Here is a 21,228-nt window from a genome sequence, read left to right as displayed (position 1 = left end):
ACCAGCCAAGGTCCTAAACTGGCCCTGCAGGTGAGGCCCGCTCGGGTAATCAGAGTGAGTCTACAGTGCAACTGGCCCAAGCCACAGGAGCCCACAAAACTGGCTCTGGGTTCTCTGACAGCTGCTGTAGGTGCACGGGTGCACCCTGGGGAGCTGCAGTCCAGGCCCGGTTTTGCACAAGGCCTTGCTGAGGTGTTTCCTCCTCCTCCTCCACCTCCTCAGGCTGGGGCGAGTCAGCCTTAGTCCCTCATGGGCTCTTCTGGCCCCTGAAACTCCTTCCTGGAGAGCTGGAGTTGCCTGGGAAGGTGTTCTCCACTACTGGACCCTTACAGGTAACACATCTCCACTGCCACCTGGGGTCCTGGGCACCCTTTGGCACCTTGGAAGCTTGGGGTGGGGGAGGTGAGAGCAAGTCTAAGACTCTCATGTGGCCTGGCAGATTGAGGACCCTTTTATCACCAAAGGGTAGTGATACAGGGTGAGGAGAGCCACGATCTTGACTTACGTCTGAAAGGAAAGAGAACTTCAGGAGGACAGACTCTGGTCTTCAATTCCCCAGCCTAGTCCAAGCAGACCCATAAGACAAGGTCAGGCACAGTTCTGCCGAATGTCCCCTCACCTTCACACGCAGGCACAATTACATGCACACGCACACACACACTCATGGTGGTCCACGGGCACTGAGTACACACCATGACATACACCCCGGGCTGGCAGACAGACCATACAGGAGGAAATGCACACTGTGAACACACCCACATGGCACTGTCCCCCAGAAAGTCACTGCACCTTACCATCAACAATCATCAGTCACGTAGCGTCACACAGCAACCACATTCAGGCACATACTACACAGGCTCATGGACCCCTGACACACAGGTATGCCTGTCACACTAATGAAGTACAACACAGCACAGGGACGCTTGTACACCATGCCACAGAACAGCCCCAAGCTGTATGTGTGTGTAATAGCCAGCACTGCAGGCACAGCAGTTCAGGGATGGTGTCACTGTCGGCACACAGCACACAACATCCAGGGTTATGTGGATACAGAAACCCCAGGCTCCCTGGAGGGGGAAGCCGGGAAGAGAGAAAGCTTACTGTGCTTGGACACTGACTCAGCTGGGAGGGAACAGGGGCAGGAGGCGACAGGCACAAGTCAGGACCTGCCTCTGAGTCTCCCTCTCCCCACCTCAGCCCCACCTCAGCCCCACCTGGAGGCTTGGCATGGAAGGGGTGGGGAAGAAAGGAGAGAACGCCCCCTAGGCTCAGGCCTGGGCCACTACTGAGTGCTGGGCTCTTGCCACGTCCACACGCCCCTCTCAGCTGGCACTATTTTCCTTCCGGAGTCGCTGTGGTTCCTGGGCATGAACTGCTCTACCAGCTGAGGCCTCCAGCCAGGTCTTGAAGTAGGGGGTTGGGTAGCCCTGTGGTCAGATCAGAGGGGCCCAGGAGCTCCTAGCAAGAGGCCAGGACTGATGGCGGGGAATCCCAGGCAGGACTGGTGGCCTCAGTGGCAGTGGGTGCTGTGGTTATCTTGGTGGGGGAGGAAGTTGGAGGTGAGGGCTGGGGAGGAGGCTGCCTCAGACAGGAAGGCCAAATGGGCCAAGGCAGGGTGGAGGGAGGTGAAGGTGGAGGCAGGCCAATCGGGAGGTTCCCTGGGTAGGGGGTGAGCGTGGGTGGGAGGGTATGTGCGGATCCCCATGTTTGTGCAAGTATATTTTTGCATTTCATTAAGCACCAGGTATCTGTTGTGTACAAAGTACTGACTGAGGGAAATTACTTATCCTTAGCTTCTAGGAGTTCACAACCCAGTTAAACAGGCAGTATGTGTGAGCAAAAGTCTGAGGGATTTGTGCATACGAAAGACCATGTTTTTTTACAGGCTTATTCTTGTATGGGTGAGTCCCTGTCTCCTTTGTGTGTCCCCCATCCCAAGCTTCCAAAGTGCCAGCGGGTGCCCAGGACAACATTGTGTGCAGGTTTCAAAATCCATGTGCACAGCTCTTGGGCATGGGTCTGTGCCTGTGTCTGGTTGAGTCCCTTCATGGGAGATGTGTGTGCATGTACCTGTCTTTGTCCAGGTATTATGAGTGTACACATATGACCATGGGTGGAGCACTGGGTGCACATATCTATGTGTGTCATCTTGTCTTTGTCTCACTACCTCGGGGCGTGTGCATCTGTGTCTCCGTGTACTTGTTTTGTTTTGGTTGTGAGACAGGGTCTCCCTGTAGGCCCAGCTGGCCTGGAACTCGTTATGTAGACTAGGCTGGCCTTGATCTCATAAAGCTCGCCTGCCTCTGCCTCCCGAGTGCTGGGACTAAAGGTGTGCGCCACCACGACCCACTTCTCTGTGTACCTCTTTGAGAGTGTCCCTCATACCTCACTTCACCTAATCTCAGCCTTCCTGGAGTTGTACCCTAACTACTACTTGGGCACACGTTTGGAGGAAAACTGGCAGTTGGCTCCAGGATATGTGTGCATTTGGGAAGAGACTGATCTGACCCTTGGTCTGTCCCCAGGAAGTCACATATGCCCAGCTGGGACATAGCTCCAGCTGATGCCCCGGAGAGGCCATCCATCTCAGGAGAGGCTTTGGGCCTTGCCCCCCACCCCCATGGCACATGGGCCAGAACCTGAAGCTGAGGGACTGTTGGACCTCAGCTTCCTGACAGAGGAGGAGCAGGAGGCCATCACCGACGTCCTCAAACGAGATGCCCGTCTGCGCCAGCTGGAAGAGGGACGGGTCAGGTGAGGCAGGCCAGCCACCAACCAGGAGGAAGGGGCTGCCTGATGTCTGAGTTGTCCTTGGCGTTACCCTTTGGTCCCCAGCTGACCTTGGCCAGCTCAGAGCTTATCACTTTTCTGAGCATGGTGTGCCAGCTCCCCCTCAAACGTCCCTGCCTCTGGGCTTTCCTACTCTGGCCACCATCTTGGCACAGGACACCTTGGTGAACAGACCCACCTGTCCTTAATACCCTGCAGAAACCTTCCCCAGTTCCTAGCACCTAGTGTGAAACACATGATCCATAGGTCCACACCAATCCCCATCTCATCTTTCCCCATGAGCCCTACCCAGACATACATCACAGTACCAGCTGGCTTCAGCCACACATCCCCAGTCCCTGAACACCCTCCATTTCCAAGCCTGAGCTGTTCATTCTTCCCAGAACAGCAGTGGCAGAATGATGAGCAGTGTCTGAAGACAGACACTTGCTACTGTGTAACCTTGGGCAACTTACCTGACCCTGAGCCTTGCTTTCCTCACCTAAAATAGGGCTAAAAGAACTGGGGAGACAGCTCAATTGGTAAAGTACTCACTGCATAAATTTGAGGACCAGGGTTCAGGTCCCCAGCACCCACATAAATGCTGGGTAGGCATGGTGGCTACCCATAACTTAGTGCTTGGATGGTGGTAATTGTGGATCCCTGAAGCAAGTTGGTTAGCTGAACTGGCCAAATCAGTGAGCTCTGGGTTCAAGAGAGAGACTTGGCTTCAAAATACAAAATAGAGAATGATCAAGGATATCAAAGATCAATCTCTGACCTCCACATGTACATGCGCATACATGTCATGCACGTGCACACATGTGAACCCGCATACATATAAACATGGGCATTATAGCGCACCTCTGTAACCCTAGCACTAAAGGGAGGGTAGAGACAAGCAGAACCCTCAAGCCTGTCAGTGAGCTCCAGGTTCAGTAAGAGACTCTGGCTCAAAAAATAAGGTGGAGAGTAATCAAAGAAGACACTGGGCTGGGCGTGGTGGCATATGCCTTTAATCCCAGCACTCGGGAGGCAGAGGCAGGTGGATCTCTGCAAGATCAAGGTCAGCCTGGTCTACATAGTGAGTTCTAGGCCAGCTGGGGCTACAGGGAGACCCTGTCTCAAAACCAAAACAAGAAGTACACAGTGACACAGATGCACATATATACCTATACATGCAAAAAGTAAAATAAAATATGCAGACATGGTCCATAATAAATGCTTGATGAACCATAATTCATATGCATTTCAACCTGGAGAATTCCAATGTATCCTTTAGGAAGCTATTCAAATATCAGCTCCCCTGGGAAGCCTTCTAGGATTCCCACAGAGAAACCTGGCCCTTCCTCCCTTTATCACTGTATGTGTCTATTCTGGATTCTGGATTCTATCTCCTCAGCAGCCTGAGCAACTCCAGGGCAGGGGTCAAGTGTGATTTGCTGTTGAATCCCTGGTCCCTAGTACAGACTGGGTATCAAGAATGTTGCTTGGGGGCCAGGTGTGGTGGCACATGCCTTTAATCCTAGAACTCTGGAGGTAGAAGCAGACAGATCTCTGTATAATCAAGGCCAGCCTGGTCTACATAGTGAGTTCCAGGCCAGCTGGGGCTATAGGGAGACTCTGTCTCCAAAACAACAACAAAAAAGAATGCTGGTTGGGTGAGTAGTGAGCCATGCCCCCCACTATCCTCCAGCAAGCTCAGGGCTTCACTGGCAGACCCTGGGCAGCTGAAGATCCTGACTGGGGACTGGTTCCAGGAAGCACGCTCCCAGCGGCATCACCACACCCATTTTGGTTCCGACCTTGTCAGAGCCTCTATCCGCAGGAAGAAGAGCTCCAGGGGTGAGAGGAGGACACCCCAGGGCGGGCAGGGCAAGCTTTGGGCAGCTGAGGGTGCCCAAAGACCGTAAAGAGAGCGTCCTGGGTGCCAATCCTGGCTGCCTCATACTGTGTCTGCATGGGCCTGCCCCTCTGTGCGCTGTGGGAGGTGGATGGGCATCTCCTGTGGGTCAGGGTTAGGGTCAGACTTCTTGGGAATGGAAACTCACAGAAGTTCTCACCTGAGTCCAGGAGACCAGGCTCTGGGAAGTGACGGTGAGGCAGAGGCTTTTGAGAAAGACACTGAAGAGCCAGAGGCCAGGTAAGGACACAACAGGGAGGAAAGGGGGACTGCCAGCTACCCGGCCCTGAAAACTCTGGCTCCCTCCTTCTAGGATCCCCACAGAGGTGACTGCTCAGAAGAGGCACAGTGTGAGCCAAGTAAGTATCCTGGACTGAGTGAACTAAGAGCAAGCACTGTACTCCCAAATGGAGGTGAATGTGCCAGGGAAGGAGCCCCCACCCCTGGGGATTGGAAGACCTAGCTATATCCCTTCTGTGCTCTGAACCTCAGTGTCCTCCTTAGTTAGCTGATGGTCTGAACCTGGCCTCTAAGGCAATTTCCAAATCCAGCCATTAAGAATGAGGATGTAGCTTACCTAGTATGCACAAAGCCCTGGGTTTGATCCCCAGCACCACATAAACCTGGCATGATGGTACACACCTGTAATCCCAGTACTCAGGAGATGGAAACAGGAGGATTAGGAGTTCAAGGTCATCCTCTGCTATTCACTGGGTTGAAAGCCAGCCTACTTACTACAAGACACCCTGTCTTGGAAAAAAAAAAAGAAAGAAAAAGAGTGGGTGAGGATGAACTGGTTGCACTGAAGCCAGAGACTCACATGTTACTGTCCCCCCAACTGGAGCCTGGCAGTCAGGCTGGCCTATCAGGAGGGGCAGGCCCTGAGCTGCCAGGGTGTGAAGTACAGGCCTGACTGGTCCTGCAGCTGGTTGCCAGCCCTGCCCCGGGGGCAGCCCTATTCTACAGCTGAAGTAAGCAGCCTGGAGTCTCTGACCTCTGACCCCAGCATAACCTTCAACCCCTTGCTCTTTAAGCCCCACTGTGACCTCTACCCTTTGCTTTCTTGAGGGACCTGATTTCCCTTCACCATATGCACCCTCAAAGACTTCAGATCATGAGAAGCCCCAGGGCCAGGAAGGTATGTGGGAACATGTGTCGGGCAGCCTATTGGGTCCAGGGGATCAGAGGAAGCTCTTAAGAGACTCCAACCATCTTCATCCTCTCGCTGGGGGCTCCAAGGGGCCTTCATGGGCAACCCCAGGGCGCCCTTGGGGCCTGAAGCTGCAGATCACCAGGGTTGTGAGCTAGTCCCTCCAGGTCTGCTCAGGGACCCACAGGAGAGGGGCTAAGCAGTGTGTCGCTCACTCCAGCCCCTGGCCCAGGGCGCGTGCAGGTGGCGGAGGCGGACCCAGAGCTGGACCCTGTCCAGCGGGCGGAGCCGGAGCCACAGCCCCCGCCAGCCCAGGTAGGCGGGAGTAGCCTGTGGTTGCTCTCAAGACCGGGAGCGGATCGGGCCTGCCCCGGGATGGGAGCCGTCAGCGACTTGACGGGTCACCAGGAAGGTGCAGAGAAGTAGCGCGCACTCCTGTCACTTCTCCCCTCTCCAGATCGAGGTGACCTCCGAGATCCTGGAGAACGGGGAGGAGACCCCGGGGCTCGACCCCTCCCTCGACCGCATGCTCAGCACCAGCTCCTCCGTGTCCAGCCTCAACTCCTCCACGGTGAGGGGTTAGGGAGGAGTTGGGTGCTTCTCTGCCCCGGATCCTTACACCTAGCTCTGAGGGTCCCCCTCACCCCGGGATCCGACCTCCCCAACGTCCAGGCAAGCCACCACGAGGTGTCCCTTGCCTCTTCCCTGGCATTCTCCACTTGCCCTGACTGTGGAGCCTGGGTACAGCCCTGACCTCTCACCCTCGCCCGCAGCTGAGCGGCAGCCTGATGAGCCTGTCCGGGGAGGTGGAGGCAGGCGGGGTGCTGGTGCGGGGCGCCGTGCACTTCGCGCTGAGCTACGAGCCGGGCGCTGCGGAGCTGCGTGTGCACGTTATCCAGTGCCAGGGCCTGGCCGCAGCCCGGCGTCGCCGCTCGGATCCGTGAGTGCCCACCCCGCTAGATGGGCTGCGGGCACCGCAGGGGAGGGCGCCCCAAACCCAGCCTACCACTGCACTGTCCATGCCTCAGTTTCCTCGTCTTCAAGATGGGCCGATCAACGTTCTCGGGAGGCGTTAGGGAATGTCTATAAATTAGCGCGAGGCCTGGCGTACAGGGCGCAGGGTTCTGGATGGTGGCTGGGGAAACCCCCAGAACTAGAGGAAGGCTCTGGAAACGCCCCTCCTCACCTCGGACCTTCACCTTCCACGCCCCAGCTACGTGAAAAGCTACCTCCTTCCGGATAAGCAGAACAAACGCAAGACATCGGTGAAGAAACGGAATCTGAATCCGATCTTCAACGAGACTCTCCGGGTGAGGCTACTAGGGGTGAGCCCCCCCTTTTGCGGGGCGCGCCAGCCACCTAACTTTGCTGGTGGCTCTAGGCCTCGGTTTTGCGGGAGGACAGACATGACAGTGGGTTCCCCACGTCCGCAGTTGGTGCTGGCCCGTGATGGTCCAGGCCCCAGTTAATGAGACCCAGGATTCCATCCTGGTAGGAGTGTGGCAGAACCAGATCCAGTTAATGTGCGTGCCACACTAATGCCAGGGCCACTAGCGCGCCGCACTAAAGCGCACCTCCTTTCCCCAGCACTCCATCCCGAAGGCCGAGCTCCCCGGCCGCGTGCTGAGCCTGTCCGTGTGGCACCGCGAAAGTCTGGGTCGCAACATCTTTCTGGGTGAAGTTGAAGTGCCCCTGGACACGTGGAACTGGGACTCCGAGGCTACCTGGCTTCCCCTGCAACCCCGGGTAAGGTGGCCTGGCTGATATGGGGGTGGTCACAGATCTGCCTTTACTCCAATCTGCATCTTCAGACCCTGCCTTCAACAGAGCCTCAGCCCCACCACCTACCTTTACTACCTTAGACCAGGTTGGCCCACCAGGGCGCCCCATCCTGGGAAGGGTTGCCCCTCTAGCCCTCTGTGGAGGCCTGGTTCCCAATGCCCTCCCCAACCACATCTGAATGGACTCTGGAGACACCACCCCTTGGAGGTCCTTTCCCTCCAGCTGCCCCTCCACTGACCAGCACCCACCCCTGGCTCTTGCAGGTTCCCCCTTCTCTGGATGAGCTTCCCAGCCGTGGACTGCTCTCTCTATCCCTCAAGTATGTCCCTGCCGGATCAGAGGGTGAGTGACAACTACAACTATGTAAGACTCCAAGTTGTCTGGCCAAGAGATGGCCCTGTTCCAGGAGGAAGGGCCCTGAGCTGAGTGTTTCTGCAGGAGGGGGACAGCCTGTGAGTGGAGAGCTGCACTTCTGGGTGAAGGAAGCTCAGGACCTTGTGCCACTACGCTCTGGATCCCTGGACACTTACATACAATGGTGAGGGAAGGTTCCCAGTCTCTGACCAACCTGTCCCTACAACTAGGACCAGCCAGCCTGGTCTTTAATCAAGGAGCAGGGGTGAAGAAATCAGTTGGGGCAAAAGGTTGGAGGCAGGGAAATTGAGAGGCTGCATTTTGCAGTGACTGTTGTACCTGTTGGACTTACTGTGGAACTGAAGCTGTAATGGGAAGACCACAAGGGGCCCCTCCATGGGGATGTTGGAAAGCCCAACTGTGAGACTTGGCCTTGAACTTGTGGTTCAGTGGGTTGTTGTTTTTGTCTTTTCAAAGTGCTGGGGATTGAACCCAGGGTTTCAGGCATACTAAGCAAATGCTCTACCACTGATCTACATCCTCAGCCCTAGTGTTTTTCAAACACTAGGGAATCTCTAGGATTGTTTCCAGGTGCCGCTTCAACACCACCACCACTGCCACCCCCACTGAGAGTGAAATGGGCAGGCCACTCTGATTCTAGGTTCCTATTCTGTTTTCCTTTCAGTTATTGTACATAAGAGTAATATCTTATTTTGTAGAAAGGGTTCTGAGGCTTTGGAAATCAATGGGGGTGGAGAGTGGGGAGCCAATGAAGGTCACTGAGCCAGGAAATAGCACAGTTGCATTTCAGAGACATCTCTCCGGGGTCCTGTGAGCAGCTGAAAATTTCAAGGTAAAAGACCTAACAGAAGGCTGGTGAAAGGTCCCAGGACAGAGAGAGCTGGAGATCCCATCCCAGGCAGGGGCTAGGGAACCTGAACATATGAAAGGATAGGATACATTGATTGGCTGGCTGTAGAGGGTGTGAGGGGCTAGGTCACCTAATACCAACCCACCACTTATTCTTCACAGCTCGGTGCTGCCTGATGACAGCAGAGCCAGCCGGCAACGTACAAGAGTGGTTCGACGTAGCCTCAGCCCTGTGTTCAATCATACTATGGTTTATGATGGCTTTGGGCCTGCTGACCTGCGCCAGGCCTGTGCTGAGCTCTCCCTGTGGGACCATGGAGCCCTGGCCAATCGCCAGCTGGGGGGCACACGCCTCAGCCTGGGTACAGGTAAGCAGGGCAGGGCACTGAGGGAGCCAAGCTTCAGGAAAGGGACTCAGCGTGTGCTCAGGTCCTTACATGAGCTCTATCCACAGAAAAATGGGGGTGACTGGACATAGTGCATAATATGGGACCACAGGTTTTCTTAGGACCTGAGGTATCTAAAATGACAGTACCTTCCACCCTGACCCTCCTACATTCAGGCAGCAGCTATGGGCTCCAGGTACCCTGGATGGATTCCACACCCGAAGAGAAGCAGCTGTGGCAGACACTCCTGGAGAGGCCATGTGAGTGGGTGGATGGCCTTCTACCCCTCAGAACAAACCTGGTCCCCAGAGCGTAGCCCTACCAAACCCCTCCTTGGACCACTCCCAGAGCACACCCATGGCTGAAATCAATAAAGTCTATTCAAAGGCAGTAAGGGGCTTCCGTCTACTGGGAAGGTGTGAGGACCCAGGGAATACAAAAGCATCACTCAGACATGGAGCCCTCAAGGGTCTGCTCCTTGGACCCCTTCCCCACTCCTGAACTTTCCAAGACAAACACAGGTAGTGAAGTGGTTTTTTTTTAATAGCCTTTGGTTGTATGTAGTGTGCTTGGGTGCCTCAGTAGTTAGTGCTACCCACTGGGGCTAGGCCTGGGCTCTGGAGTTGCTTCTGGGTCCTGGGACAGGTATGTTAGAAGCTGTTTGTATCTTCTCCATTAATCCATCCATGGATGTGTCCTGCCTCTGATGTACTCACTCAGCCTCCCGGGGTCCCGGGGTAACTGGTCTGGATCCTGCTCGCTGTGCCAAGATAGCTCTCCAAATTCGGCATACCATCCCTCCCCTGGGGACAGTGGGGCTCAATGTGACTCAGCTGGAAAGAGGCCTGGACTTCCTCTATTAAACCACTGCCTGCCCAGTGCCCCACTGTCCACTATATACAGGGGACCTTGGTGACCCTGTGGATTCTAGGGAGGAATCTAGGCAGGCCCACATCTGGGGGGAGGGGGCAGTCATGATCTAGCCAGCATGAGACCATGTGCATGGTTCATATCTGGAGGGCCCAGGGTGTACCTGATTTGGGTGTAGTGGAGGTCATCTTGAGTGGCACAGGTGAGCAGGGCTTTCAGGGTGAAGCTGTGGTTCACCAGCTGGTTGTGAACAGAAAAAGGGAGAGATTAAAATTACAAAAAGATACATCAAGAAACTCAGGTACTAGCTTCTTTCTACTAAAATTCTAAGGCAAGTCACCTCCCCTTTGTGGACTCAGTTTCCCCATTTGTACAATGGGAGGGGCAGACTAAGAGCTCTTCCAGAGACTTTGGTAGGGGTCGGGGATGACTGGCACACTCCTGCTTACCGTTTGGATGGTGGCTGGGTCAACACTTAGTTCCTGTAGCCACTGTACCAGGCTCTGGTCCTTTGGGAGAGAGGCTGTCAAGAGATCAGGTGACAAGTCCAGAGGTGTCCACTGCTAGAGGCTGCCCTACATTCCCCACTAGTGTTCTCCAGTCAGGCCTGCTCACCCGGGAGCTCTGAAGCCAGGGCATAAATCCTGGCATCTTCATTCACACGATGTAGTGCCTCGTGCACTAGGGCCTGGCACTCCCGTTCCTTCGCAGCCAGGACATCTCGAAACCTGTGGGAAGGCAGAGGGGGGTAGAATGGAGTGACTCACGGGTTCAAGCCTATGCAGATTATTCGGGTGATTCCAGGTGGCTTTACCTGTCAGTCTCAGCTCTCAAGAGTCCTAACTGCACTATCAGAGGTGGAAGCTTCTGTTCTGGCTCCGGCGGGCTCTGCAGAAGCTGGCTCTCCTGCTGCTTCTGCTGAGAAGCCCCTTCTTTACTCCATTCCTCTGACCTCGGTGAGACCAATTTCTTCTCCACGTCTGCCAATCCGAGTAGGCTGAGGTCAGGCTGGGCTACCCACCCTTTGGGATCCCAGACAGCCAAGGAGATTGGAGGAGGCACTTGGCCCCTAACAGCTCAATTTTTGTTCGTCATACCCCCAGGGTCACATCCTAGGGCCACACCCCCAGGGTCACACCCAGGGCCACACCCACCTGTGTCCAACACCGCCAGTGCCGCACGCACGGTGCGGCTGAGCAGCGAGTCCAGCACGAACATCCAATGTGGGCGGATCTGGCGCCTTCGGAGGATCTGCTTCACCTGGAGCGTGAGAGAGGGCGCGGCTGAGACTGGTGAACCCCAAAGAGAGGTGGGGCTTGAGTTGGAAAGGCCTAGAAAGTCTTCTGCCGCCGGCCAAGAGAGACGGGTGAACTTGGGGGTCAAGGGCGCGGCTGGGAAGCTAGGACTGGCCAGACATGCGTCGTCTTCAGGGTGTACACGGAATCTTGGAACATCAAGTCCTTGCAGAGAGCTCAGGACTTCTTATTGGGCAGCTCTGATTGCAAAGAAGCTCCCTCACCGCGTCTGGAAAGGCGAATAGTGGTCCATTCAAAAGCGCAGGCCCGAGGCCCTGGGCCCACAGCTGCGCTTGCAGCGCCCGCAGGTCCTGGGCCAACTGCCGGCGGTTGGGAGTGTGGATGTGTGCCCTGAGGCAGCGAAGCAGCTGGTCCACATGATTCCTGCTCAGGCGGGAACCCTAAGAAGAAGAAGGCGATCAGCGAGTGCTCCCATCTGAGCCAGGAGAGATGCTTGTGGATGGACCAGGAGAGGCTTTAACCCAGATCGACCGCCAGGGGGCGCTGGGGCGGGCCGCCCACCTGTTCTTGCTCTAGAAGATTTTCCGCCAGCATGGGCAGCTCCTGTTCCAGTACCGCAGCCAACATGGCCCTGCGCTTGCTCTCCTGGTGTAGCAGACTCAACCCCGAACTCTCTTCCGGGGACGCGGGCTCTTCGGCTGCGGGCTCCTCAGGCACCCTGGGCGCAATGGGGAGCAGCTGATGGAGGGTGGGCAACACCACTACAACCTCTGCTGCAGAGTTTGAATCCTGCATAACCATGTGCCTACCTAACGCCAGGGATAACAGGCATTAAACCCAACTGGTGGGGCAGGGTAAATACAAGTTGGGGCATCTGGGAGAGGGCAGAAGGTAACAGATGCCACCCTTGCAAGTGGTCAGAGTGTCCAGGTCCCCAGGGAGAGCTTATTCTGGAGGAAATGAATACAAAGTCAAAACCAGATGAAAGGACCCCACTCCAGGACCCCACGCACTCACCGGAGTTGGCTGGTGTCTCCATAACTGAGGCAGCGCTTTGGGGGACTGGGTGAGTGCTGAGAGGGTGCCTGGGGCCGTGGGAATGTCTGGGACTGGGTGGCTGAGACAGGTGATGGACTAGAACCAGCTGAAGGAGCACCTGAGGGAAGACTAAGCTGTTAATCCTCTCACCTCTACAGCACTTCTCCCTCCACTGTGCTCACCCTCTCCTCCCCCATAGCACCTGACAGCCGGGGCCCATGGCGAGGAGCGCCAAGGCTGCGGCTCCTCTTTCCAGGCTGCAGGAAGGGATCTCCCAGCAGCTCTTGGGCACTTGCTCGGAGTCGGGGATCTGGCTCAAAAGTTCGGAGGAGGAAGGCTTGGGCTTCAGCTGACAGAGAGCTGGGCATTGGTGGATGCACCTTGTACATGCCCACCTATGGAGGAGGGATGGGGAGGACAATCCCAAAAGTCAAGATTAGAGGTGTCCAAGGCCTTATCTAGCTCCACACACCCCAGAGGGTCTCACCTGGAACATAGCAGCCTGCGGACTCCCTAGTTCATGGAAGGGTGGGCGACCTGTGGCCATCTCAATCACAGTGCAGCCCAACGACCAGATGTCAGCTGCCTTCCCATATCCTCGGGGACCCTGGTCAATGATTTCTGGGGCCATATACTGCAGAGTCCCTGGAACAAAAATATGAACAACAGGCTAGGCATGGTGATGCACACCTTCATGTCCAGCATTTGGGAGGCGGACCTCTGTGAGCTTGAGGCCAGCCTGGTCTATATAGCAAGTTCCAGGCCAGCTGGGGCTACAGGGAGAGCCTGTCTCAAAAAAAAAAAAAAAAAAAGGAACAATGCAATGTCTCTAGGCTTTACTGCAAGAGTGGGTGTGTCTCCATCATCCTCTGGCCATCTAAACCCATGGTGAGCCTCTCATCCCAAACAGATACCTATCAGATACCATCGGATACCTATCTTGAGTTTCTCATCCACCCCAGGCTCCATCACCTGCCAAGCTTCCATCCTTCATGCTAGACTGTACCACATTCATCGAATTCATGGGCTCCCTTACCCATAGGAGGGTTCCATTGTGTATCTAATATTTCACCACCCCACACACACACATTTCACACACCTCCCAACATATACTTTAGCTTGCATCAACACTCTTAAGTTCCATTTTAGGTGCTAAAATCAATTTCATCCGTTATCCAAAGTTCGAATTCTAGACTTCATCCCCTTAACCCAGGTCCAGTGACCTGTCCTGGGTTCCATCTTCCATTAAAACTATAACTCCATGCCCAGAAGAAAGCCTACATCCCAGAAGTCTCCAAGAGTTCTACATCCCCCACTCAAACCCCATACCCTATTACCTGTGAAGGTCTCGGTGCAGGGTGTGATGCCTGCCAGTCGCTTGGAGGTGCCAAAGTCAGAAATCTTGAGCAGTCCACTGAAGGTGTTGATCAGTACATTGTCCCCCTGATTGGAGTGAGCATTATGCTTTGTAGACATTGTGATGGCCCCTGGTACAGAACTGGAACCTCATCCTGGGACCCCCATCTCCTGGGCATTACAGCCTGATCCAGCCACTACAAGGTCCTCTCCCATTCATCCGATGTATATGCCCCTGGTGCCTGATCTGGTTTCAGACCTGAACTTCTCTCCTTTAAGGAATCTCCCTGATGAATCTCTCTTACCAAAGAGTTCTCTCTCTCTCTCTCTCTCTCTCTCTCTCTCTCTCTCTCTCTCTATATGTCTTAAACTATTTTATTATTTTTATTTTATATGTCTTTTTGAGACAGGGTCTCCCTGTAGCCCCAGCTGGCCTGGAACTCACTACATAGACCAGGCTGGCCTTGAACTCACAGAGATTTGCCTGCCTCTGCCTCCCAAGTGCTGGGATCAAAGGTATGCATCACCATGCCCAGCTTTCTCTCTCTCTCTTTTAAGAAAGAGTCTCCCTTGAACTCTCTATATAGACCAAGCTGGCATCCATCTCACAGAGATCTGACTACCTCTGTATTGCTGGGCTTAAAGGCATGCACCATCATCATGCACAGCTGGGTTTGCTCTCTTACACCAAACTGCCAGCCTCAGTCTGGCACCATGTCTCCCTACCCACAGCAGGACAAATGGACCACCCTTAATGTCTGACCTTAATGTCTCGGTGCACAATGCGGTTCTCATGCAGGTAACTGAGTCCCTGCAGGATCTGCCGTGTGTAGAAACTAATAGTGCTCTCATTGTCCTTTAGGGGTCCCCACACTGACCGAAGCAAGGAGGACAGGCTGCCTGGACAGAGACAATCCAAGTTCATGGTTCATACCCACTTATTTCACCCACATTCCTCTGCTCAAGGGCCAGGCACACCCATTCCCGTGACCCAGACTCCATCGTTAAACCCACTCTGTCAGCTAATTCTAGGCAACACCACCCACGCTAGGGTTCATTTCCCCTTAGGGTTCTCCACCCTTGGCTTGGCTCCATTCCCATGCCCCACACCTCAGGTTTCACTTCCCTCCCACGCAGGCTGGTACCTCCAGGTACTTCCTCCATGAAGATCTTGAGGTAGCCACCCTGGCTGGCTGAACCCAGATAGCGCACGATATTCTTGTGGCGAAGGCGTTTGTGAAGAGCGATCTCTTCATGCAGGGGCTGAGAGAACCTGGGGTTGTAGGAGAGAGCAGTGTGCCAGATTTGAGCAGAGATAATTTCCCACTGTCCTGTACATGCTCCCAGGATCCACCTTGCCTAGAAGCCCTGTGCCAACCTTCTGCACTTACATCGCCCCACCCACAGTCCCCCTGCACCTGCCCTACTGTAAGGCCCACCATCCCCAGTCTGCAGTCCATCCAGCTGGAGCTTTCCAATCCTTAACCGATCTATCTTTTCTTATCAACAGTCCCTTCCGTAGATACCACTCAGCTCCCTTCCCTGTCCCCCCCAATCCACCCTCACCCCCCTCCCTCTGCTTGATCTACTCATGTCTGCCCTGAGCCCCTGAACCCCTGTGATCTAATGTATCGTACCTGCTGTCTCGCTCTGGGATCTCCTTGATAGCAATGCGTACCCTCGTGTGTCGATCACGGCCTGCGTACACTACCCCATATGTGCCCTTGCCCAGCACCAGCCGCTCACCAGTCTCTGAGTATTCATAATCAAACTGGGGAGGGTGGGCAGAGAGTACTGGGCTCAGCAGAGCCCTCAGCCCTTAGCCCTCCTCAAGTCCCAAGTCCCTCCTCACCTCCAGCACCTCCCTTACACCCTCTGTCTCCTCAGTGGGCACCAAAGAATCTGGATTTGTCACCAAGGTCTGGATCAGGCCGCAGAACCTGAGGGGCAGTTGAGGTCAAACAGACTGAAGGGGCATCTAGACAGGAACCATGTCCAGGAGCCCCTGGCAGACATCATCCCATCCTATCCCTCATTCCCCTGGGCGTCCCAGCCCCAACCCAGAAAGGCCCAGCGCACCACTGGCAGCGCTCAACACTGGGAAAGCACAACTGGACGTCCTGGGCCGGAGGAAGTGCGTAAAGGAAGCAGCAGCGCTCATCCAGCTTGGAGGAGCTAGGGAAGGGTACAGAGGCCAGTGAGTCCAGGCCTGGCAGTGCCAGCGCCTGCCCACAGGTTCTGCCTCTTACCTGACCCCGCAGATGGAGGCAATTGGGAGGGTCCAGCTGGAAGGATCATCCTGTGAGAAGAAAGGGGGATTCTGTGAATGTGCTGAGACTGAAGATCGGGGAGAAAGGTTCTCTGGGAAGAAGTGTGTAGCGGTGAGGGAGGGAGGGAGCTCAGTAGTTCACCTGGGTCTCTGGCTCCAGCAAATTTAAGGTCACTGCACTCACTGAGTCTGAACCCTGAATCTCAAGACTTGCAGGGAGCAGCACTTTGTTCATCTCCAGGACCAACACCTTTGAGCAGTGGGGGAAGAGGGGGTCTGTCAGAATGGGACTGCCCACTTCCTGGGTCCCCCTAGTCCCACTGGCCTCACCAGGCACTGGTCCACCTGGGGAGAGGCTGTCTTGAAAGGTTGGCAGGATTGTAGCAAGAAATGAAGCCAGAAGTGAGCTCGCAGCAGGGGTCCTCCTGAGGGCTCTGGTGTGGGTCTGAAGTGCTGGTAGAGCAGGAAGGTTTCCATCACTGATACCAAGTACCTGAAGGCACAACCTTGCCCTCAGCTCAGCCCAGACACCAGCTGGCACTTCCAGATTAGATGTAGTTGGAACATGGGCACTGAGTACCATGGGCACTGATGGGGTCATGGCTTGGGAGCAGCAATGGACAGAGGTGCAGGAATGAAGGGGGCCACCTACCATATAGGAGCGTTGAGCTTGTACAGTTTCTCTGCAGCCAGCACCACCTGGGTGGGGTCATTGGCAAGGATCTGGGCTCCCAAGTAGAAACCCACATCCCAGTAATACTGCATCTTCTCCACACAGCCTTTTCGAGCTAGTAGGCAGCCCAGCTTCATGCCTAGGGGAGAGGGACATGGGCTCCAGTGAATGTGGGTGCAAAGGTAACTAAGGCCCAAGTAGGGGGCATCCACACCATGTGGAACCAAGCGTGGGTATGAACATAGATTTAGGCAAAAGGTGGGTATAGCAAGATCTTGGGGAGCAGAAGGAGCCTGGCACAGGTGAGGGCTTTGGCTCAAGTCGATGTGGAATTTAGTGTGTGATGAACTGAAATGTGGGCTTGGGCTTCTCAAGCCTCAGACAGACATGAGGCCTCCAGTGTGGTTATGGGCAAAGCAGTCTGGAAAAGAGATGAGTCAGCCATTGCTCCTGCCAGTGTTCTCTTTTCCCTGCCTATAGACCCCCTGGACCCTGTGCTGGGGACTGTAGAATTGGAACTGGACTCACCTATCAGCTGGAGCTCCTCAGAGTTTTCAAAGTGATGCCCAGCCGCAATTAGAAGCACAGCTGCATTAATGCCCGAATGTAGACTAGGCTCCACATCGAAAGCCTTGCGATACCTGGGGTGGGTTTGGGTGGGGGATGTGGGCCTGGATGGACAAACACAGAGCCCCATCCTTCACCCCAATAGCTAAGCCCTCTACCCACTTTCTTGTGCTCATTACCAGTGATAGGCCTGCTCCAGGTGCCCAGCATCTTGGAAGCCAGAGCTGAAGAACATATCCTTGTAGATGCGACCACACATGCAGTACAGATCTGGTGCTACAGAGCCCTCGCACTGTACCAATGGTAGAAGCACTGCCAGTGCTTTCTCCCGGTCCCCAGGCCCGTTTCTCCTAAAGTGGGGAAAGTGGGCTGAAGACCTGTCTGATGGTCTTGACCCACCCAGTCCAGGGACTCCTAGACCATGAACAGCAGGGATCTGACAACAATGACCCTTAAATGACATTGACCTTGGCTAGCACTGACTGATCTAGGGGTAGTGACCCCAGGTGGAAGTGATTCCCAGTTGCAATAGCTGTAAGGCATGGTGACCTTGAACAGTATGACTGTATCAAGGATGGTACCACCTCTCCTGTTCCCACCAGACAGCAATAACTCAGAACAAGGACCTCCTGACATCAGTACCCAGATCAGCAGAGTCCCTCAAGAGCAGTGGTTCCAGACAGCAATGGTCTTGCACAACAGAGACCAGGTCAGAATTCCCTGTGGCTCTGGCTCAAGCCCAGCCCTGCCACTCACCTGTTGAGGGCAAATGTGTAGTGGAAGCAGACATTGTGCTGCTCAGCCACATCACAGGTGGGCAAAGCCTGCAGGGTCTCCACCAGCTCAATGATGGCTGAATAGTCCTGAGTGAGGGAACAGCGAGCGTGAGCGTGATGAGGCCTGGACCATAGGAAAACCCTGAGCCTTGTCCTGTCTCACCCTCACATCCTGCCCCCAGACTCTGCAAACTTCCCGCAGTCCCAAAATGTTCAAAGACTACATCTCCTACAGGGAACCCGCTGTGCTGTGCACCCCATGCTGGGTGTTCTCAATCTCACAAATGTTCGGGAAGCAGTGACATCATCATTTCACTACAAACAAGGAAATGGAAACTCAGAGAACTTAGGTAATTTACTCAAAGCCACCAGGGAGCAGGTGGATCAGGCAGGAATTGAACTTGAATTTGTCTAACAACAAATGCCATCATCTTTGATGGCCTTACTCATTGAGGCAGGGTCTCTCTGTCAAATCCAGAGCTTGCCGATATGGCTAGTCTGACTTGCTCTGAGGATTGTCCCTTGTCTTCAACTTTCCAGGGCTGGAATTACAGGTGGCCACCATGTCCACCTGGCGTTTATGTGGGTTTCTGGGTAGCAGAGCTCTAGTCCTCACATTTTTGTAGCAAACACTTTAACCACTGAGCTGACTGCCCAGCCCCAAGTCATTCAATCTTTTAAAAAAATATTTTATTATTTTTATTTTATACATATGAGTGTATTGCCTGCATGTATGTAAATGCACCTGTGTTGCACAGTGCCCGAGGAGGTCAGAAGAGGGCATCAGATCCCTGGAACTGAAGTTACAGATGGTTGTTAGCTGCCATGTGGGTGCTGGGAATTGAACCCAGGTCCTCTACAAGAGCAATCAGTACCCTTAGCCCCTGAACCATCTCTCCAGCCCTTGCCTGCATGTAAGTGCCCCATGTGCATGCAATGCCCACAGAGGCCAGAAGAGGGTGTTGGATTCTCTGGAACTGTAGTTATGGATGTTTGTTAGCTGCCATATGGGTTCTGGGAATCGAACCTGGATTCTCCGCAAGAGCAGTTGGTACTCTTAACCGCTGAGCCATCTCTCCAGCTCTGACCATTGAACTCTTTATCCTCCTGCCTCCACCTCCCAAGTGCTGGGACTCTACACTGTAAATTGGCCTCTCAGAAAACCACACACCTGCACATCTCGGTAGGACAGCAGCAAGTTCATGATAATGTCAGGGCTCAACAGCTCCACACTGTCCAGTCTCCGCTGCAGGCGAGCCAACTCCTGCCGTAGCTGCTGTCCACTGAATCGCTCCCGAGCCTGCCGGATATCCTGCCGAATGGTCTCCCGAAAATAGCCACTAATGCCCAGACCAGGGAAAGGAGGGGGAGAGAATGATGAGCCTGTCCCTCAGCCCCAGCCCACTTGACCCTCTCTAGCCTCTTCCTGGTGCCACCCCTGCCTGGTAGCCCCATTACCAAGAGTCTGTGGGTGTGGCCTCCAACAGGCGGGCAAGCCGGCTCACCAGGGGTGTGAGCAGGGCCTCAGTGCTGGCCCCAGCCTGTACTAGCCCATCGGCCATGCCCCTCAGGAGGCCTGCATCACCACACAACACGCGGCCAGTGGCTGTCACCACATAAGGGATCAGTGTGTAGCTGCCAGCACAATCCTGGTGGGAAAAAGGCAGCAGTCAGTAGAGATAACAGGTCAGCACAGGGTTAGAGAGAGGTCAGTGGTCAGTACCAGGGAAGATAGAAATAGCAGGAAGGACCACACTTTGTGAAAGGAGGCTGCAGGGAACAGAGGGTCACACGGATGTCAGAGATAACTGAGGCCAGAAATATTAATGGAAGTCAGAGGCCATAACAGTGGACAAAGTGTACATTGGAGTGAGGGGGTAGGTTCTGCTCACCGAGTTCTTCTGGAAAACATCCTCCTGCAGGAGGCAAACAATCAGATACTGACATCTTGGGAAGGCCTCACCCCAACCCTGAACCTATCCCTACCAGTCACCTGTCCACTTACACGCAGGGCCTGTAGGTCAGGGAGTTCAGCCTGGGAGCAGAGGAGTACATTGTTGGTCATACTGAAACTCTCACGCACACCGAGGTGGTAGAACAGGGAGGGCTGTGCCAGGGAGTTGCTCACCTCCAGCACCACCACGTCTGTGGGCACAGAGGTATAGGCCTGAGCTCTGAATACCAGCTTGAGGGGAAAGAGCCTGGAGATGTGTGTCAGCCCAATCTGTCTGGCCTGTGACTCTTGTCAGGTTCCATTCTGATCTGGGCCTGTTTCTCACCTAAAGGATTTCCCAGTTCTTTCATAAGCCTCATAATCCTGATATTGGTTGTGTTACAGATGATGGACTGGGTTTCCTGACCCAGGGACCCTCATCCCACTGAGAGCCTACAAGCCCCAAGAAGGAGATAAAATGAAGCTTGCTCCAGCTCAGCTGTTCCAGGCTATGTAGAAGGCAGGAATTTTGCAAACACATCAGTCCTGTCCTCTGGGTTCTCAACCCAATCTCTGTGTGTTTCTTTCTTCTCTATTTCTTTCTTAATTTTGATATAGGGTCTCACTATGTATCCATGGCTGGCCTGGAACTTGCTATGTAGACCAGGCTGGCTCAGATTCATAGAGATTCACTTGCCTCTGCCTCCTGAATGCTAGGATTAAAGGCATGTGTTAACAGTTTTTATTTTATTTATTTGTAGGAGTGTATGTGTCTGAATGTATGACACTTGTGTGTGAGTGCCTGTGTAGGTCAAAGAGGGCATCAGACCCTCTGCAAATGGAGTTACAGGTGGTGAGCAACTGGACATGGGTGCTGGAAACCAAATCTCAGGTCCCCTGGAAGAGCAGCAAGGGTTCTTAACCGCTGAGCCATCTCTCCAGCCCTCAATCAGATCTCTTAAAAGACCTGTACCAGTCGGCCGTGGTGTCGCACGCCTTTAGTCACAGCACTCGGGAGGCAGAAGCAAGAGGATCTCTGTGAGTTCAAGGCCAGCCTGGTCTACATAGTGAGTTCCAGGGCGGCTGGGGCTACAGGGAGACCCTGTCTCAAAAAAGACCAAAAAACCCCCCAAAAGACCTGTACCATCAGTGTGTGAAGATAAAGCTGTGCTCTTTCGTGTATATGCAGCTTACTATATCCAAGCATATCTTTATGTGGAAAAGTCTGGAAGGAACCTGTGAGTCAACACGGATGAGATTTGTATTTGTTGATGAC

General features: G+C 54.3%; 2 protein-coding genes across 5 annotated transcripts in view; one reads left to right on the top strand and one right to left on the bottom strand.

The window, feature by feature from the left end:
* The first annotated feature begins 244 nt into the window (after window positions 1-244).
* On the top strand, window positions 245-9,604 carry Sytl1 (synaptotagmin like 1). Its single transcript, XM_008836773.3, has 15 exons — window positions 245-332; window positions 2,526-2,754; window positions 4,466-4,614; window positions 4,843-4,912; window positions 4,986-5,031; window positions 5,741-5,810; window positions 6,043-6,137; window positions 6,280-6,393; window positions 6,596-6,762; window positions 7,036-7,132; window positions 7,410-7,568; window positions 7,868-7,946; window positions 8,043-8,142; window positions 8,991-9,196; window positions 9,391-9,604. Exons 2-15 carry the CDS (start codon window positions 2,564-2,566, stop codon window positions 9,528-9,530), a joined length of 1,683 nt encoding a protein of 560 aa, XP_008834995.1. The 5' UTR covers window positions 245-332; window positions 2,526-2,563; the 3' UTR covers window positions 9,531-9,604.
* Window positions 9,605-9,739: 135 nt separating this feature from the next.
* Window positions 9,740-21,228, bottom strand: part of Map3k6 (mitogen-activated protein kinase kinase kinase 6) — a 13,233-nt gene continuing 1,744 nt past the window's right edge. Inside the window, exons 2-29 of one of the 4 annotated variants that reach the window (XM_008836768.3) lie at window positions 20,025-20,164; window positions 19,912-19,935; window positions 19,478-19,668; window positions 19,191-19,359; window positions 18,000-18,106; window positions 17,423-17,593; window positions 17,205-17,317; window positions 16,656-16,815; window positions 16,334-16,496; window positions 16,146-16,253; window positions 15,984-16,033; window positions 15,814-15,909; window positions 15,587-15,674; window positions 15,372-15,505; window positions 14,880-15,007; window positions 14,498-14,634; window positions 13,716-13,821; window positions 12,866-13,023; window positions 12,581-12,773; window positions 12,358-12,496; window positions 11,902-12,058; window positions 11,604-11,780; window positions 11,239-11,344; window positions 10,899-11,064; window positions 10,700-10,812; window positions 10,534-10,607; window positions 10,248-10,324; window positions 9,740-10,017 (exon numbers count right to left, since the gene is read on the bottom strand). In XM_008836768.3, coding sequence (XP_008834990.1) covers window positions 9,927-10,017; window positions 10,248-10,324; window positions 10,534-10,607; window positions 10,700-10,812; window positions 10,899-11,064; window positions 11,239-11,344; window positions 11,604-11,780; window positions 11,902-12,058; window positions 12,358-12,496; window positions 12,581-12,773; window positions 12,866-13,023; window positions 13,716-13,821; window positions 14,498-14,634; window positions 14,880-15,007; window positions 15,372-15,505; window positions 15,587-15,674; window positions 15,814-15,909; window positions 15,984-16,033; window positions 16,146-16,253; window positions 16,334-16,496; window positions 16,656-16,815; window positions 17,205-17,317; window positions 17,423-17,593; window positions 18,000-18,106; window positions 19,191-19,359; window positions 19,478-19,668; window positions 19,912-19,935; window positions 20,025-20,164 — 3,536 coding nt within the window. In that variant the 3' untranslated portion in view covers window positions 9,740-9,926. The remainder of the gene's footprint in view (window positions 10,018-10,247; window positions 10,325-10,533; window positions 10,608-10,699; window positions 10,813-10,898; window positions 11,065-11,238; window positions 11,345-11,603; window positions 11,781-11,901; window positions 12,059-12,357; window positions 12,497-12,580; window positions 12,774-12,865; window positions 13,024-13,715; window positions 13,822-14,497; window positions 14,635-14,879; window positions 15,008-15,371; window positions 15,506-15,586; window positions 15,675-15,813; window positions 15,910-15,983; window positions 16,034-16,145; window positions 16,254-16,333; window positions 16,497-16,655; window positions 16,816-17,204; window positions 17,318-17,422; window positions 17,594-17,999; window positions 18,107-19,190; window positions 19,360-19,477; window positions 19,669-19,911; window positions 19,936-20,024; window positions 20,165-21,228) is intronic. The other 3 variants (XM_008836771.3, XM_017799066.2, XM_008836769.3) reach the window with 3 other exon arrangements.

Source organism: Nannospalax galili, unplaced genomic scaffold (assembly GCF_000622305.1).
Source record: "Nannospalax galili isolate Female #2095 unplaced genomic scaffold, S.galili_v1.0 scaffold1798, whole genome shotgun sequence".
NCBI classification, from domain to species: domain Eukaryota; kingdom Metazoa; phylum Chordata; class Mammalia; order Rodentia; family Spalacidae; genus Nannospalax; species Nannospalax galili.
This window is presented reverse-complemented; position numbering and strand designations above follow the sequence as displayed.

What these genes read in the sequence shown, in the direction of transcription:
- Sytl1 (XM_008836773.3), top strand. Translation starts at nt 2,564, where the DNA reads ATGCCCCGGAGAGGCCATCCATCTCAGGAGAGGCTTTGGGCCTTGCCC. An exon ending in CGGCGTCGCCGCTCGGATCC is followed by an intron (nt 6,763 to 7,035) that starts GTGAGTGCCCAC and finishes TCCACGCCCCAG; the next exon opens with CTACGTGAAAAGCTACCTCC. An exon ending in GGCTTCCCCTGCAACCCCGG is followed by an intron (nt 7,569 to 7,867) that starts GTAAGGTGGCCT and finishes TGGCTCTTGCAG; the next exon opens with GTTCCCCCTTCTCTGGATGA.